Genomic DNA, 16803 nt, shown 5'->3' with positions numbered 1-16803 from the left:
ATTGTATATACTAATACAGCGTCAAAGCCCAGTGGTTCTGTCTTTCTGGGTTTTGATGTCTAACTCGCTGGATATTAATTAACATATGAGGAATTTTTTCATAAGGTTTGACGAGGTCAGCTGCTTTGGAAATTCTATATCTGAGACCACAATTGAAATAGTAGTGCTTTAGAGCTTATTTTTTAATCTGGCTTTTACACAAAAAAGAGACCAAAAAAAAAGCGAAAGTATCGGAGGAGGATTACCAAACCTTTTTGCTTAATTAAGATACCCAACAAATCATGGTTGTTTGAAATTGAATGGATTTACAGAGTTGCTTAGGGTACAGATTTGGGTGAAGAATTTTTAGAGATTCGGGTTTTGGGAAGTTGGGAATTTGAAGAAAGAATATGAAGAACATATGAGAGAAACGAGGACAACTGTTGATTAAACGAATCTCATGCTTGTCAATGACCCAGTACTTGAGGTACGTAGTCACTTGGTTTTAATGAACTCACTCCAAAAAATTGTAACAGGTGAGCTGGATCAAACCTACTGAACTACTGTGACTCTCTGTGGTATGGCCAGTGCCATAGGTGCACCCGACTCTGTCCCCACCCTTGAATCCCCACAAATGCTTGCTGGTGAGTACAAAAAACCGAATATCACGTGCACATGGTAAATGTAGAATTTCATGAATAAAAACTACTAAAATCATTCCTAATTGTCCATGTTGTAACAACTTATTGAGATATTGAAGTCGAAAGAGAATAAATATAATACCGAGTCAGCATGAATAAGATGAAGTGTTAAACAATAGTGGTTGGTCATCTAGTGGCACTGTGACACTACTCTCTAAACTTCTGAATCCATTTGAAGTTGAAGCGCCATTCCATATGCTGGACGGTACAGTTATGAAGGATTCCACCTGTTGAAGGTTTTGTTGAATCATTGTATGCCCTGCAGACATTCTCAATCCCTCTAACTCAATGGAAACTTCTCTCATTGTGGGCCTTTTCTTGCTATTCAAATTCAAGCACCTTTTGGCAAGGTTAGCAACAACCTCAATATCATCTTTTTTGCCACCTTTGACAACCTGTACATCAAGGATTTCAAAGAGACGGTTCTCTTTTATTGAAGAGATAAAGTAATTGGCCAAGTTTTTCCCTTCTCCTGATCTAGTTGATGATATTGGCTTCTCTCCAGTTAAGAGCTCTACAAGAACCACTCCAAAGCTATAAACATCGCTCTTGTCAGTGAATTGGTTTGTTTGGAAGTACTCGGGATCCAAATAACCAAAAGTGCCCTGCACTCTAGTTGTTAAATGAGTTTTATCAATTGCAATCGACTTTGAAGTTCCAAAATCAGAAACTTTAGCTCTATATTTATCATCTAACAGTATGTTTGTGGATTTGATATCTCTATGATAAATTGGTGTAGCAGCTGATGAATGCAAATAAGACAATGCTCCAGCAACTTCTATAGCAATTCTTAATCGATTCTCCCATGTAAATATGAAGTCTTCACTTTGGTTATGGATATACTGGAAAAGGGTTCCTTTTGAGATGAACTCATATACTAGTAGAGGAACTTCAGTTTCCAAGCAACAACCTAACAATTTAACCACATTTCTGTGATTGATTTGGGAAAGTATGACAACCTCATTAATGAATTGCTCAACTTGATCTTTATCCACCTCTTCATCCAACTTTTTGGACTTTTTAACTGCCACAATTTTTCCATCTACTAACATACCTTTGTAAACAGTACCCTGCCCTCCCTGACCAAGAATCCGGTTTATGTTATAGTGATCTGTGGCCTTCTCCAACTCTTCTGCAAGGAAAATCTTTGTTTTCTCAACGTTACTTTCCTCTGAAGATATTTGGTGTTGTAGTAACAAACCACCATTTTGTTTGAAGAAATTCTCTTTCATTTTTCTACTTTTTATTTTCTTATGTAGTTGGTATAGCCAGAAACTACCAAGCAGTAGTAACAATATTGTGAAGCTCGAGCCAATACCTACACCACCCACAAAAGTCAAAGATCTGTTTGCAGTCTCAAATAACACTAAAGTTATAATAAACAAATTAAATTTAACAAAAATTCAATCCATCTTAACTATATATTATGATTGTTCACTTAAACTTGGATTTAGTTTATGAATTTAAGTTCTACGATCATGCTTTGATCTTTAGAAAATAGGCATAACAATTTTGCATGATAAAGCATAACACTCATTCTCATACTAAAAGGAGCTTTGTATATCCATTCTTTTAAAAATATAAATAGGTGTTAATGAAAATTTGCTACAGGTAAAAGTAAAACCTAATAACCCAGGTTTTATGCAAAATTTTGCAATATTCTATTAGTTATAGCAACATTATAATCCTGTATTAAATAACACTATTAAGAGAATGTAAGTAAATCTTAGTCAAAGATTGATGGGAGATTTAGCAAAATTGACTTGTAATCAGATTTTTCATTTTCTCTATTGAATCAATTTCTAGGTACTTGGAATTTGACAATTTTGATCTCCAATTTTGCCCCTGAAGCCTTCAATGAACCTTTCAAGTTCCAAAATATCTTTTACCCAGATTAAAAATAAACTATGAAGCACAAGTAACTGTAGGGATGCAAATAGGTTGGGTTTGAAATGAGATCAACCTAAATTAAACATGACCTGAAACTACTCCAACAAGAGATTGAATCCAACCCTAGTTGACCGAATGAAATGGAAAACAAAACCCGATCTGACCTGGACTAAATATTTCAAAGCTACAATATCAATGAATCAAGTTTGGCACAGGTCAACATTGACCTAAACCTGACTGAAAACATGATCAAGATTGATCCCACCCTTACCTGATAAGGTTGGGTACATGGGGATTCGCTACTTAGCCCGACTCACTTACATCCCTAAGTAACTCCATTGATAATAGAGGTTGCATTTCATTTATAGACCAAAACGATCACCAAAAAAAATATACTATATTCCAAAATATAGCGAGAAACTCATAAAATAAAGTGAAACCTTTCTTGGACCATAAATGAATGTAGTAAAGTCTAACAATTTAGATCCACGACAAGGAAATTAAGTGTCAACAACCTAAAACACATTCAGAATGTTCTAGCAAAACTACAAAAGTTAAAAGGAAAATAATGCTGTTTGAAGATAAAGGTAAAGTGCATATAAGAGATATGCTCAAACTAACAAGCATGGTCTGTTGTGTAGTGCAAGATAGTACGACTTGTATGCATGTATTCTTTGCCAAGTAGTAGTTTGTTGAATGGTAAGACAAACATATATATGAAAGTGTTCTACTGATCAGTCAGTTCAATCAGAGAGCCTTTTTTGAAAGTAAACTAAAATTTTATAAAAGGAAAAAAATGCAAATATACAATAGGGGCCCAGCCAAACAAGAAAAGAAGGCCACCATACCCAAACTAACAAATCAACAATCTGAAAAGACAAAAAAAAAAAAAAAACTAGCCTGACAAAAAATCAATCAGACGAGCAAAACTCAAACCAGATATACACACCAAAATACCCCACAATCAAAAAAACCAGATCCACATAAATCCCAAATCAAACATACCAAACAACCTAACAAGAAGAACCCAAACTAAACCAACCTAACTTGAGCCAAGACAACCATCTCAAATTGAGTTTCTCCCCTGGCTTTCTCTGCTACCTCTACCACTATGCTTTTTATGCCTATTCTACCAGGTTGAATCACATTGTCTGCATAAAAGTCAATGAGTTTCCTTATTTTTCTACTCTCCTGTAGGCCTCCAAAACTGTAGGAATCTTCAAACTCCTTAGCAGAATCCTCCTTGCATTGTTCTTCCTCTAAGCCATACCAAGAAGTTTTGGACTTCCGTTGCCGAGTCCTCCTCCAACATAAAATTTTCTTTTGCTCACTTTTCTCCACCCAAGAAAAACAATCCCAAAGAATCTCCCACATGAACACATGGACATTGTGATCCACATGTTGCTTTAAAGGATCTACCTCCCCTTCCTATTCCTCCATAGAGGTGCTTTCACCCTCACCACCAGGTTTACCAACAGTTCCTTTAGCCACCAACCTAGTAGCTTCAGAAGTCATTAGGGACTCACAACCACTATTAACAGAAAAACTTACTCCTCTTTTTAAAGGTGAACCCCCCCGCCCCCCACTAAGGCCTTTACTTACCAATTCATTACAACATTCAACAACCCTCTAAGAGCTGCTCTTCTACAAGAGATCCTAACTACCAACGTCTGGACACCACTTGACTCCCAAGAATTTCTAAATTATAAAGTAAATTTTTATGGATCCTAACCTCTCTTGGGCCAAAGGTGCTTTTCAAGAGGTCTCAAATGGATCTATCTGGGACCACCACTGGAACCTGAGAGTCTGAGACTTAGGTCCCTCACTGCCATTAATTTAAAGGACGGTGGAGTGATCTCAGGCCCAAAAGGCAAAGACAGAGGCCCATTCGTGGTCACTACTGGACAACCTGTGATTTTGCCTAAGTTTGGATCCAAACCCACAACCATGGTGGTATTCTTCTGAAGTCTGAACCCTCCTTCCAAGATGGTGATTCTTCTCCTCCTCTGTTCTTTGTATCAGCATTCCCTTCAACCTCATGAGAACAAAACATTACTGTGTTTTGGGTGGATGTCTACCTTGACAGTGTTACTTCGTCCTAAACATGCCTCTCGCCCGTCCACTTTCACACCTTCACCACCCACTCTCCGGCTCCACACAGCACCCTCATTAGATTGAAAAACTCAATTCTTTTCCTATTTCATCTGAACAACCTTCTTTTGCTGGAAACTAGCAGCCAAACATCATCTACCAGCCATGCTTGCACTTCCAGGGCCAAGGAACGAGTAATAGAGCAATTTCACCCAAATCATAAGAGGGTTTTTATTTTGAAGAATAGGTAAAATATCAAAAGGACCCTTATACAACTAGAGGTTGCACACAGGGAATATATGTCGATACATAAAAAAAGAATGCCTATGCCACCAAGTCCAAAGAAGTCAATACAGCTCCAGTCCAGGTTCAACAAACCCCCTTTTCACATCTCCAAATTCTTTAAAAATAACCCAAAACCTAGAATGTAACGGAAACCTAAAAAACTCTAAACTACATCTTTGATAGCCCTCTAATATCTAGTCTTTCCAAGTTTGTTTACTGATGTTGAAGAGCTAATTGGCTACTGTTAAAACGATAAGAGATTGGACTTGCACCTAGCTTCAACTGTGGATTTTAAGGAAAAAAAGTAGACATCTACTAGCAAAAAGCTTGATCGTGGATTTCATATGGCACCTTTAGGCCTTAGTTGTCTACTCTTTGAATTCCCTTGGATCAACACCCAAACCTTCTAACGCACCTACCAAGTTGTGATGAAGCTATGCTTCCCCTCAACCACATACTTACTAGCTACAACCACCCAAATTGTGCCATGAATCACCTTGACTGCCACCTCTCCCTCATCCAAAATTCCCAACCCAACCATAGAAAAGAATGTTAAATGAACATGCTTATTTATTTCACATGTATGAATCCAAATCATCCATTAGATACGGAATCCCGTAGATTTCCCATGTGCTTACTATTGCTATTAACACACATTGACACTTCTGCTATCTTGTTTGAAGTTTTTTATAGTAATATCACCCATAAGCTTGATACTTCTTATTTAATATGTGATCAAAGGAAGGGCTTATTTTGGGAATTTGGCAAGGTTTTTTGGGCTAAATTTTAAAACTAAAAAGGATGGAGAAAGGAGTATCAGGGAGGATTCCTAAATCATTCAATCTTCAGCTTAGTGGAGTCTAAATGGCCTAAGAATCTTCTGTTTGACCATATGTTTTAGGATTCAAAAGGGCCCTAGATGGTCTCCTTGTAAAGCTCTACTAATGAGGCAAATTATGGCCAAAATGATGTTTTCTCTGAGGGAATATTTAAATAAAAAGTTAACACTTTTGGTGGCTAGGTGATGCAGTACATCTCTTAGACATGGAAAATATTGCTGAAAATTTTATTGATAAAAGGGAGCATCCAAAACTTCAGAAAGTATATGAAAGGACAAAGAGGACTAAGAAGGAAAAGTGGCCCAGTAGCAGCCCAATAGTCAAGCCAAGTAGCATCAATTAAGTCCAGTCTCTGTTAGGGTGCTTAATATATTAGTTTAGTATTTTTTTTAAGTTTTATTAGAAGTTTAAGTTTTACCTTTTCTAAAGAAGTCAGTTTTCTATTGCAATTCAGTTTTCTTTTTCTTTGAAAAGCTTAGTTTCCTATTGCAAGTCAGTTTCCTTTTCTTTTTGGAGTAATTAACTCTTCCCTATTATAAAAGGGAAGGTTGGTAAATCTTTTAAGAACAGGATTGATAATTGGAATTAATTAATTTTTACTTTTCACGCTACAGGAATCTGCCTTACTAGAGTCAGGTAATCCTAGAGTCTTTGTCTCCTTTACTCTTTTATTGAATATAAGGCTGCATTTGTCATTCCTTATTTTAAGGACTTATCTCCTTTTTGCAGTTAAAAACTCAGTATTCGTAGGGGCATTTTAACTGCAAAAAGGAGAATAAGGAATGCCAAATACAGCCTAAGAGAGGATCACAGCTCTTTCTAATTTTGTGGTTTAGACAGTGTTCCACAAATTAGAAGCTGAATCTTACCTTAAATTTCTGGGATAAGAGACTTGTTCTAGGAATTTTTGGTGAGTTAATTAAAACACAGCTAACCATTCAGAGCTGTGCTACATCAATTGGTATCAGAGCTTTGTTCTTCTTAAGAACACTGATCCATCAGCTGTGCTGAAATCAAAGGGTGGAATAGATCAGAATTCAATTTCAAGGGAAGAATTTCAGAAATCTCAAGAAGAATTGTGGGCTGAGATTAGGCCAGACCCACATGCCAAGCCTCCCTTTCAGTGGCGGTGGCGCAGTGCCAGTCCATGCACTGTCCCCATGAGCATGTGTGCGCCCATGAGGAACCCTGGTAGCCATGCTAGCCATTAAACAGGGCCACCCCGCGAGGGAAGTTGGTCTAGGAGTGCCAAGGTCAGGCACCCAAGGAGGTCGACCACCCCTCCTCAAAGAGTACGTTAAGCTTTTGGTGATCTGTCAATAGAAAACATGAGTTCTCCCAATAATCATACTGGAAAATTTACGATAGTTCTCTCAAAATTTAGCCAATAACCCACCTTAGTCCAGCAAACAAATTCCTCAAAATCCTAGTCCAAAACCTCACCAAACCAGGTCTGCTGTGTTAGGTCATAATTGTGGAAAACTTGGATGTGTACGAGGACATTGTCGGGCTAGACAGCTTGTCATGTTTGATGATGGAAGTCAGGGGACGATTATGTTTATTTAGGAAGATGAGCAAGAAGAAGCAGTGCCTTGTGATGAATAACAAGAAGAGGAAGACGCTATAGGCCCAAGGGATTGTGGTCCATGTTTGGTGAATAGGAGGTCCTTCTGCACTCCTAAGAAGGAAGAAAATTGGCTTAGGCATAATATATTCACCACCACTTGCTCACTTGGAGGCAGGACAGAAAAGTTATTATCAATTCAGGAAGTTTGGAGAATGTTATCTCACAAGAAGCAGTAAATAAATTGAATCTATAAACAGAGCCACACCCACACCCCTACTAGTACCAACATCCAAAACAAAATCCTACTTAGCCTCAACTTTGCCTTTTTAACTTCTGCACCAGGGCTTTTCTAGGAGCAATTTCTTGCTTCAGCCAATCCCAGATAGTGGAAATTGGGACTAATGCTTGAGATTGCCCGAAGAAGCTGGTCCAGGAAAAATCAGTTTGTGGGAATCAGGGGCATAGTATTTGGAATTGTAGGTTATAATTCAATTTTTAGGCACTTGGATGTCCCAAAATCATGTGCATATATTTGAGCATCTATGGAGTTCTAATTCATACATTTGTGACAAACCTAATCTCCCCGCAAGGGTTTATTTTGTCAATTCTCATGTTGGGTAATATATACACCTTGTGCATGATATATAATAAAATAAAAAGATATGTTATACCTAATAGTATCATTTAATATAACATCAAAATCATCACCATCATCATTATTTAATAATACCTACATTTTTTTTACAATTATCTCTATTAAAAGCAAGACAGACAACTATTTAGATGAAATGGTTTACCAGACAATTTGAATTATTCTCCACCAAGAGAATTAATTCTCATATAACAGTCATACATTGGAATTTCAATGCATTGTTCTAATGCATAGATATTTGAATTCCTTATGTTTAAATATCCATGAGAGTTTTATTTCACACGGTGAAAATGCATTATAAATGTATAAAAGTAAGGTTTCACCTATCTGATCATAAGCAAAATATTAATCAAAGGAAAAAAAAAAGGATAAGGAAAAATGGTTTAGAATTTGGGAAGATTAATATGAGTCAGACCTGGCCTGATCACGGCTCTGGGACGGGAAATTCTTCAAGGCATGATGATCTTTACCGTTCAACTAATGCTCTAGTCATACTCTACGATCATTCCACAGTGATTCATATCTTAGAGAAGCAAAAGTTCATCGTGGCTCGTTAATTTAGAGGGTAAGAGTTGCTTTAAAACCATTAAACATGTGAAGCCAAAACACTTAAACCCCAAAAGCACAAAGCCTAAAATTGGGACTTTTTACTTTTGGGCTTTGGAGGTGAAGAAGCTTATCGAAATATAACCTAAATCTTTTTTCTTCCAACAGTTTCCATTTCCAATTAATTGTACAACATTTCCAAGAAACAGGCCGGAGTCCCAAATTTTATTTTCTTAACTGGATGACTAGAACGGGCCCCTTTTTAGTATGGATTCTTTTGGTTTTGGTTCCTTGAAGTTAATGGAAATCACTATTCGAATCGACTGATAGGAATAAACAACAATCGGCAGTTTTGACAGTTACTGACAGGCAGTTTTGACAGCTAAGGGCTGTTGGGTGCTTAACAAGATGCCAGATCAACCTGGCTGAGTCACCAGTCCAGTTAGTTAAGTTTGTTACCATACAGTTGTACTTGAAACTACTTTCTGTTACTTCTGTTTCTGCTTTCTGTTACTCATGTAAAGAATAGTATATAAGCATCAGAATGGGCAGAATAAAGCAGCAGAATTGTTACCTTATTCCAACTTCCTTTTCCCTCCAATTCTTCCCTTCTTCTTCTCTAATTCTTTCCATCCTCTTCTTCTCTTCTTCTCACTTTTATTCCCAATTCTTCTGTTTTCTAAAGATTTTGGAGTTGATACACAAGTGTGTATCAAGTGGTATCAGAACTTGATCTTGGCACCATTGCTTAAGGATTTCAATTTGCAGCAAGACCAGTCATGGCGGAAGGTACCAGGGACCAAGAAGCTAGGAGGCTCGAGGAATCCTTCAAGAACTTTACGTGTGAGGCAAACCAGAGGCAAGATCAAGCAGATGCTCGAATTACTGAGTTAAGCGAAATGTTTGACAGATCTCTGGCTGAAATGAGGGAGTTACTTACAGCCTTGAGTTTCCAAGTTCAAACCATTAATGCCCAACAGAACCAGCAGATGAATGTGCCACAACAGAACTCCACAAGATTGACTCAAATTGATTTTCCAAGATTCAGTGGTGAGGATTTCAAGGGTTGGCTGTACAAGGTGGAGCAATTCTTTGAATTCGATAGGACTGCCGCTGAGAACAAGATCAGGGTAGCCGCAATCCACTTAGAAGGTAAGGCCCTACAATGGCATCAAATGTATGCCAAGAGTAGGGGATTCAGGGGTTTACCTGTTTGGGAGGAGTACTTGAGAGCCATGAATGAGAGATTTGATGAACAAATTTATGATGATCCCCTCGCTGAGCTCAAGAACCTTAAGCAAACAGGTTCCCTCCAAGATTACTTTGATGAATTTGACCAATTATACACACGAGCAGATGTGACTGAGACCCAAGCTCTCAGCTTCTTCCTTGCAGGCCTCAAGAAGGAAATTCAAAATCCAGTTAGGATGTTTAACCTTGTATCACTCTCCTAGGCTTATGGAATGGCCAGATTACAGGAGATCACTAATGAGTCATTACTTGCAGTGGCCAAGACTCTCCTCAAACCATAACATCAGTCCCTTCCAAAGCCTCAACTTCCTGTATCAACGAAACCACCCCAACAGGCCTTATTGCCTAGACTCCCAAAGCAACCCTTATTACCAAGACTGTCACCACCAGCTCTCTCAGCTAGAAACAGTCAGGCTGGAATTCTACCATTGCCTCCCAGTGCACAGCCCTTGAACAAGGGTAACTCTAGACATACTAGAACCCTGTCTAATAAAGAGTTGGAGGAGAGAAGAGCCAAGGGGTTGTGCTTTACATGTGGTGATAAATATGAACAGGGCCATAGGTGTAAGGGAAAACAATTGTATTCCATCACAATTGCTGAAGAAGAGGAAGGTGGGTGAATTGCCTGTGAAGGGGAGACATCTACTACTGAAGGGGAGACTCCACTCATTGAAGAAGAAACACCAGTGGAGGATCTACAACCCTTGATATCTCTCCATGCTCTATTGGGGCAAACTGAGACTATTCAATACAACACCATGAGGGTCACTGGCTCTTATAAGAGGAGGAATTTGCATACATTGGTGGACTCAGGAAATTCACATAACTTTTTTGATGCTGTAATGGCAAAAAAAGATAGGTTGTGCACTAGAAACCACAAGGGGCCTCTTGGTCAAAGTAGCAAATGGAGAGCTGCTGACTTGCAATGCAATATGTAGAGGCTTCGCCTGGTCCATGCAAGGGTATGTTTTTACAACTGATGTACTGATATTAAATCTAGGTGGCTGCGAACTAGTACTTGGAATACAGTGGTTAGAAACACTTGGTGATGTTCTTTGGAACTTTAGAACTTTGAGAATGGAATTCACCTTAGCCGGTAGACAAATAGTATTGTTTGGTGAGCAAACTGCAGCAGTAATGGCAGTACCTGAGAAAACCTTGTCTCAACAACTGAAGAAAACCACTCACAGTGGACTGGTTCAGTTCCTTACCATTCATGTCAGAAGCAAGGAAGAATCAGTTGCACTTCCCTCAATTATGCAACTAGCAGCAGGAACTTCGGTAATCCCTACATCCATTTAGGCTCTTTTAGATGAATTCAATGATGTTTTTGATGAACCTAGAGGGTTACCACCACATAGGGCATATGATCACAAGATAGTATTAAAGGACAACACTAATCCTATTAGCTTAAGGCCCTATAGGCACTCATCAATTCAGAAAGACATTATAGAACAGATCATTAAGGAAATGCTAGATAATGGAGTCATAAGAGCCAGTAATAGTCCATTCTCTTCCCCAGTTATTCTTGTAAAGAAAAAGGACAGCACTTGGAGAATGTGTATTGATTACAGAGCTCTCAACAAAGCCACTGTAAAGGATAAATTCCCTATTCCAGTGATTGAAGAACTCTTAGATGAATTGCATGGGGCTGTTATTTTCTCCAAGATTGACCTCAGGTCTGGCTACCACCAGATTGGAAAGCATGTCGGAGATGAGTATAAGACTGCATTTAAGACTCATGATGGTCATTATGAGTTTCTTGTCATGCCATTCGGCCTTATTAATGCACCCTCAACATTTCAAAGCTTAATGAATGAGATGTTTAGGGCCTTCTTAAGGAAGTTTGTACTGGTGTTTTTGATGGCATATTGGTGTATAGCCCTTCCGAGGAACAGCGCATGACTCACTTGAGGCAAGTACTTACCATACTCAGAACTCATACCTTGTATGCCAAAAGGAGCAAGTGTAGCTTTGGCAGTACCAAGGTTGAGTACTTAGGCCATTTTATCTCTGCCAAAGGGGTTTCAACTGATCCAAAAAAGATAGAAGCAGTCCTAAGATGGCCAAAACCTGCAACCGTTAAGCAATTAAAGGGATTTCTAGGTCTCACAGGTTACTATAGGAGATTTGTGAGGAACTATGGTCATATCAGCAAGCCCCTAATTGCTCTATTAAAGAAATATGGGTTTAAGTGGAACGAGGAAGCAGAAGAGGCCTTCCAGAAGCTCAAGCAAGCCATGGCTTCTGCACCAGTACTTTCCTTACCGGACTTCTCCAAGGTTTTTGTTGTCGAGATAGATGCTTCAGGTCATGGAATTGGTGCTGTTTTGTTACAAGAAGGCCACCCACTTGCATTCATCAGCAAGGCACTCTCCAAAAGACACCAGCAACTCTCAGTTTATGAGAGAGAACTACTGGCCTTGGTTTATGCAGTTAAAATATGGGAACACTACCTAACTGGAAGGCACTTTGTGGTAAAAACTGACCATCAGAGTTTAAAATATCTACTAGAACAGAAGATCACAACCCCTGGACAACAGAGATGGTTGACAAAGCTACTTGGTTTTGACTACGAGATCCAATATAAGAAGGGGAGAGAAAATGTAGTTGCTGACACTCTTTTAAGGGTGCATAGTTCTAAGTTGTTTGCCTTAGCAGTATCAAGTATACAGTCTGGCCTCTTAGAGGAAATACAAGCTAGTTGGGAGAAGGATGAGTATCTCCAACAACTCATTGCTTCTCTCCAAGAATCTCAAGTTCCTTCCGTTACCCCATACACACAGTATTCTTGGGAGAATGCAGTTCTAAAAAAGAAAGGGAGAATAGTTGTGGGGAACAATCCTGCTTTAAGGAAGAAAATCATTCATCTAATGCACAGTACACCAATTGGGGGCCATTTAGGTGTCTATGCTACCCTCAAGAGAATGCAGGCAGTATTTTTCTAGAAAAGAATGGAAAAGGATGTAAGACAGTTCATCAGAGCTTGCAGCATCTGTCAAAGATGTAAATATGACCACTCGGCTGCTCCCGGTCTCTTGCAGCCCCTTCCAATTCCAGAAGGTGCTTGGCAAGCAATAAACATGGATTTCATTGAAGGATTGCCAAAGTCACAGGGCTTTGATGAGATTTTTGTTGTAGTAGACAGATTTACAAAATATGGTCATTTCATACCCCTTGCACATCCCTTTACAGCTTCCATGGTGGCTCAATCCTTCATGGATCATGTCTTTAAGCTATATGGGTTACCTAATTCCATTGTTAGTGACAGGGACTCTGTCTTTTTGATCACCTTCTGGCAAGAGCTATTTAAGTTACAGAGTGTAGACTTGCTGCTATCATCCTCGTACCACCCTCAATCTGATAGCCAGACTGAGGTGGTTAATAGAAGCTTGGAGACTTATCTCCGGTGCATGGCTTGTGATCAACCTAAACAATGGGCTAAGTGGCTCTCCTTGGCCAAGTGGTGGTATAACACAACCTTCAATACAGCCATACACACATCTCCATTCGAGGCCTTATATGGGTATCCTCCACCTATCCACGTGCCCTACTTCCCAGGAGATTCAGCTGTAGCTTCTATTGATCAACAATTGCAGGACAGAGAGTCAATGTTGCAACTCCTAAAATACCACTTGACTCGAGCCCAGAAAAGGATGAAGACCTTGGCTGATAGAAGAAGATCTGAAAGGAAGCTTGACATTGGAGATTAGGTCTATGTGAAACTGAAGCCTTATAGGCAATTTTTTGTAGCTCACAGAGATAACCATAAGCTTTCTCCCCTTTATTTTGGCCCTTACAAGGTGCTCGATAAGGTTGGTGAGGTAGTGCTATCCTAGCTAGGAGAATGGTGAAGAGAGGCAACCAGGCAGCCACCCAAGTCCTCATACAATGGAGCCATAGGCCTGTTGAAGAAGCTACATGGGAATATCTTTATGACTTGCAGGCTCTATACCCAAACATAGTCCTTGTGGAAAAGGACTCTTAAAGGAGGGAGTATTGATAGGAACAAACAACAATCGGCAGTTTTACAGTTACTGACAGGCAGTTTTGACAGCTAAGGAATGTTGGGTGCTTAACAAGATGTCAGATCAACCTGGCTGAGTCACCAGTTCAGTTAGTTAAGTTTGTTACCATACAGTTGTACTTGCAACTACTTTCTGTTACTTCTGTTTGTGCTTTCTGTTACTCATGTAAAGAATAGTATATAAGCCTCAGAATGGGCAGAATAAAGCAGCAGAATTGTTACCTTCTTCCAACTTCCTTCTCCCTCCAATTCTTCCCCTCTTCTTCTCTAATTCTTTCCATTCTCTGCTTCTCTTCTTCTCACTTTTATTCCCAATTCTTCTGTTTTCTAAAGATTTTGGAGTTGATATACAAGTGTGTATCATCGACCTACCAATTGAAAGATAAAGGATCGACGTACCTAAATCGGTTCACTAATAGATGTGAGAAAAAGCAGGGGATTACCTATTACCCAAGGAATATATCTTTTAACCTCTTTTTCCTTCATACAGCCAACTCCAATTTTCTTCCCATCGCCGTGATAACCAGGTGGACAGGAGCAACTATAATTCCCAGGTCCATTTACACAAGTCCATCCGCAACCGTTGGTCTTTGTGTCCGCGCATTCATCAATATCTGAAAATACATACAACCAAAAAGAAGATATATAGCGGTGACTTCCTTAAGCTCAATCTATCTATTTACTATTTCAAACACAGGAAAATTAACACAAACTGATTCATCAACTCTTCTACGCACAGGGGGATAAAGAAAAAGATCCTACCATGGCAACCTTGTCGAAGATAAGGATTCCCCTCATAGCCGCGGTTACAGAAACAAGCATATCCATCTCCAGAGGTGACATTCCTGCAGTAGGAATTGGGGCCACAGTTGGACGAGGGATTAGCGGTCTCACAGGTCCCATTCCCAATAACCCAATCCAGCACCACTGGGCGCTTCGCCGTAGGGTTTTCCTTATATGCGGTAACATTAAAATCATTCCCGAGCCACTCCTTGTCAGCTATGAAAGCGTACGCGGTGTCAGTTAAAGCTGTCACACGACTTGATCCCAGTTGAAGGTACTGAAGGAGCGGCAAGATAGAAGTCTGGCAACAACCATAACCACCGTTGCAACCAGTTGGTGCGATCCTAACGCGTTTATTGACCTCAACGGTTCCGGACATGAATATACAAGTTGACAGGCAGCCTCCGACGCGTATACCACCACTTATCATGTAGCCAAGGATATCGCAACCCACAGTCGTGAATACGTTACGGTCTTGTGATAGGTAGAAGGGAGTGTCTATCAAGTTGAGAAAGTACTGACTTTCATTTTCACTAGCATTGAAAAGCCAGAGTCTGTTGGTAATGATCTTAACTTTGTTTTCAGGCAATATTTCTATCACCTCCGAAGCTTTTGGAAACCCAATACTAATTGTGGGGGTATAACCGGCGGCGGCAGTCGAATCACAAGAAACTTCGAACGAGGAGTCTTTGGAACAGTTAGATCCAATACCGAACGGATAGGGAATACTGACGTTGCCGCATTTGTCCTGACACCCAGGTAATGCCAGAGATGATGATGCTGCTGCTACTTCATCCTTTAGCAATACAAGTAATAAAGACAAAGAGATGAACTGAAGCGTCGGCCGTTGGGCTCCTCCATTTCTCGCCATTCTTCCAAGTTTGCAGAAGTGATGCGGGAGATACCAGGGGGTAAAGCAAATAAGCAATAGAAATTTCTCAGCAGTTGTGGCCAAGCCATATTCTATCATCAGCTTGCTATAATCTATTAAAGGGTTTCTTGCGTTGATACACAGACATTGACCATGAACAAGTCATCGATGTTTGATAACATGGAATGCAACTCTGTACATCTTGAAGATTGTGAAACAATGCTACCGAGTATCGTCACGCCTTACGTCACGGAGGCATTGTTTATATCTGGTGTATAAATGAATCCGTATGCATCGTTTCTCAGAGTTTGGATCTGCTGCTCCTCATTGTGGGTTAAGTACACTGATCGGGATCTCCTCCTCGTGCGTTACATCCCACCGTGCATTGATAACATTTTCCGTAAATAATAACACATAAGTATAGGATAGGAGATGTTTCCAATGCACGGTGGAACGTACTTGTCAGGTTGGTATGAGGTTTCATGTATGAGGTGCAAATATAATTTCTAATTACACTGCAGTTCAATGCAGAATTCTGAATTACAACCACTCATAATCTACTAGTTGCTCCTATAAATCACATTCTACCCATAGATTTGGCATCAATCCATGGTTAGGATTCATCCCCTCTATATCGTGGAGCCAAAAAATTCTGACCTGAACTGATTAGTCATTCTCCCAGTTTTTAAATGGGAAAATGTTTCAGATGTATGGTTGAAACATACTATAAGGTTGGTGTGAGATGCACTCTGTGAGGAACAGATCCCATCTCTGTTTCTCAAACCAACCTTTACGTCCATGCAGCCACACATGGGATGTGCTATGAGATTGGTGGTAGGAACACAATGTGAGGAGCAAATCCAGGTTAGTTCCAATTGGCTCATTCTAGTGTCATGGTATAACCATTTTATCAGTCAAGAGGGAAGATTTGTTATCCATAATCCAATTCATCTTGGTAGTAATGGAGAGTTTTGTATCTCCATAATCCAATTCTCAGAGTTCCAATTGGGCCTAGTTCTCGTGGTAGTAATGGAGAGTTTTGTATCTCCCCTCCCTAATTTAGCGTTGTCTACTGTAAAACGAAACATGCGATCACCTTCTGCGAAATCTCTTATTTCAAGTCTTTTATAGTATAAAATCTTTATAAAAATATAAGAATAAAGGAGAAATAAGGAATAATGATTGAAAAAAGTTGTGGCCCATTCAAAACAAACGAACCTGATTCCGACTGCAACTAACAATGGTTTTCATTTCTAATATCGAAAGACTAATCTAAAGCTATATAATCCATCTTGATATTGTGGTGCACAACAGTTGTTTA

The 16803-nt window shown here is 39.5% G+C and overlaps 1 protein-coding gene across 1 annotated transcript; it reads right to left on the bottom strand.

Annotated features, from left to right (window-relative positions):
- Nucleotides 1-624: 624 nt before the first annotated feature.
- LOC148844921 (wall-associated receptor kinase-like 8) lies at nt 625-16025 on the bottom strand. Its single transcript, XM_088956225.1, has 3 exons — nt 14591-16025; nt 14272-14442; nt 625-1998 (listed from the first exon to the last, which is right to left on the bottom strand). Exons 1-3 carry the CDS (start codon nt 15579-15581, stop codon nt 767-769), a joined length of 2394 nt encoding a protein of 797 aa, XP_088812351.1. The 5' UTR covers nt 15582-16025; the 3' UTR covers nt 625-766.
- Between the last annotated feature and the right edge of the window lie 778 nt (nt 16026-16803).

This window comes from Nelumbo lutea, chromosome 7, assembly GCF_056320005.1.
Source record: "Nelumbo lutea isolate HS-2025 chromosome 7, American lotus-T2T, whole genome shotgun sequence".
NCBI lineage: Eukaryota > Viridiplantae > Streptophyta > Magnoliopsida > Proteales > Nelumbonaceae > Nelumbo > Nelumbo lutea.
This window is presented reverse-complemented; position numbering and strand designations above follow the sequence as displayed.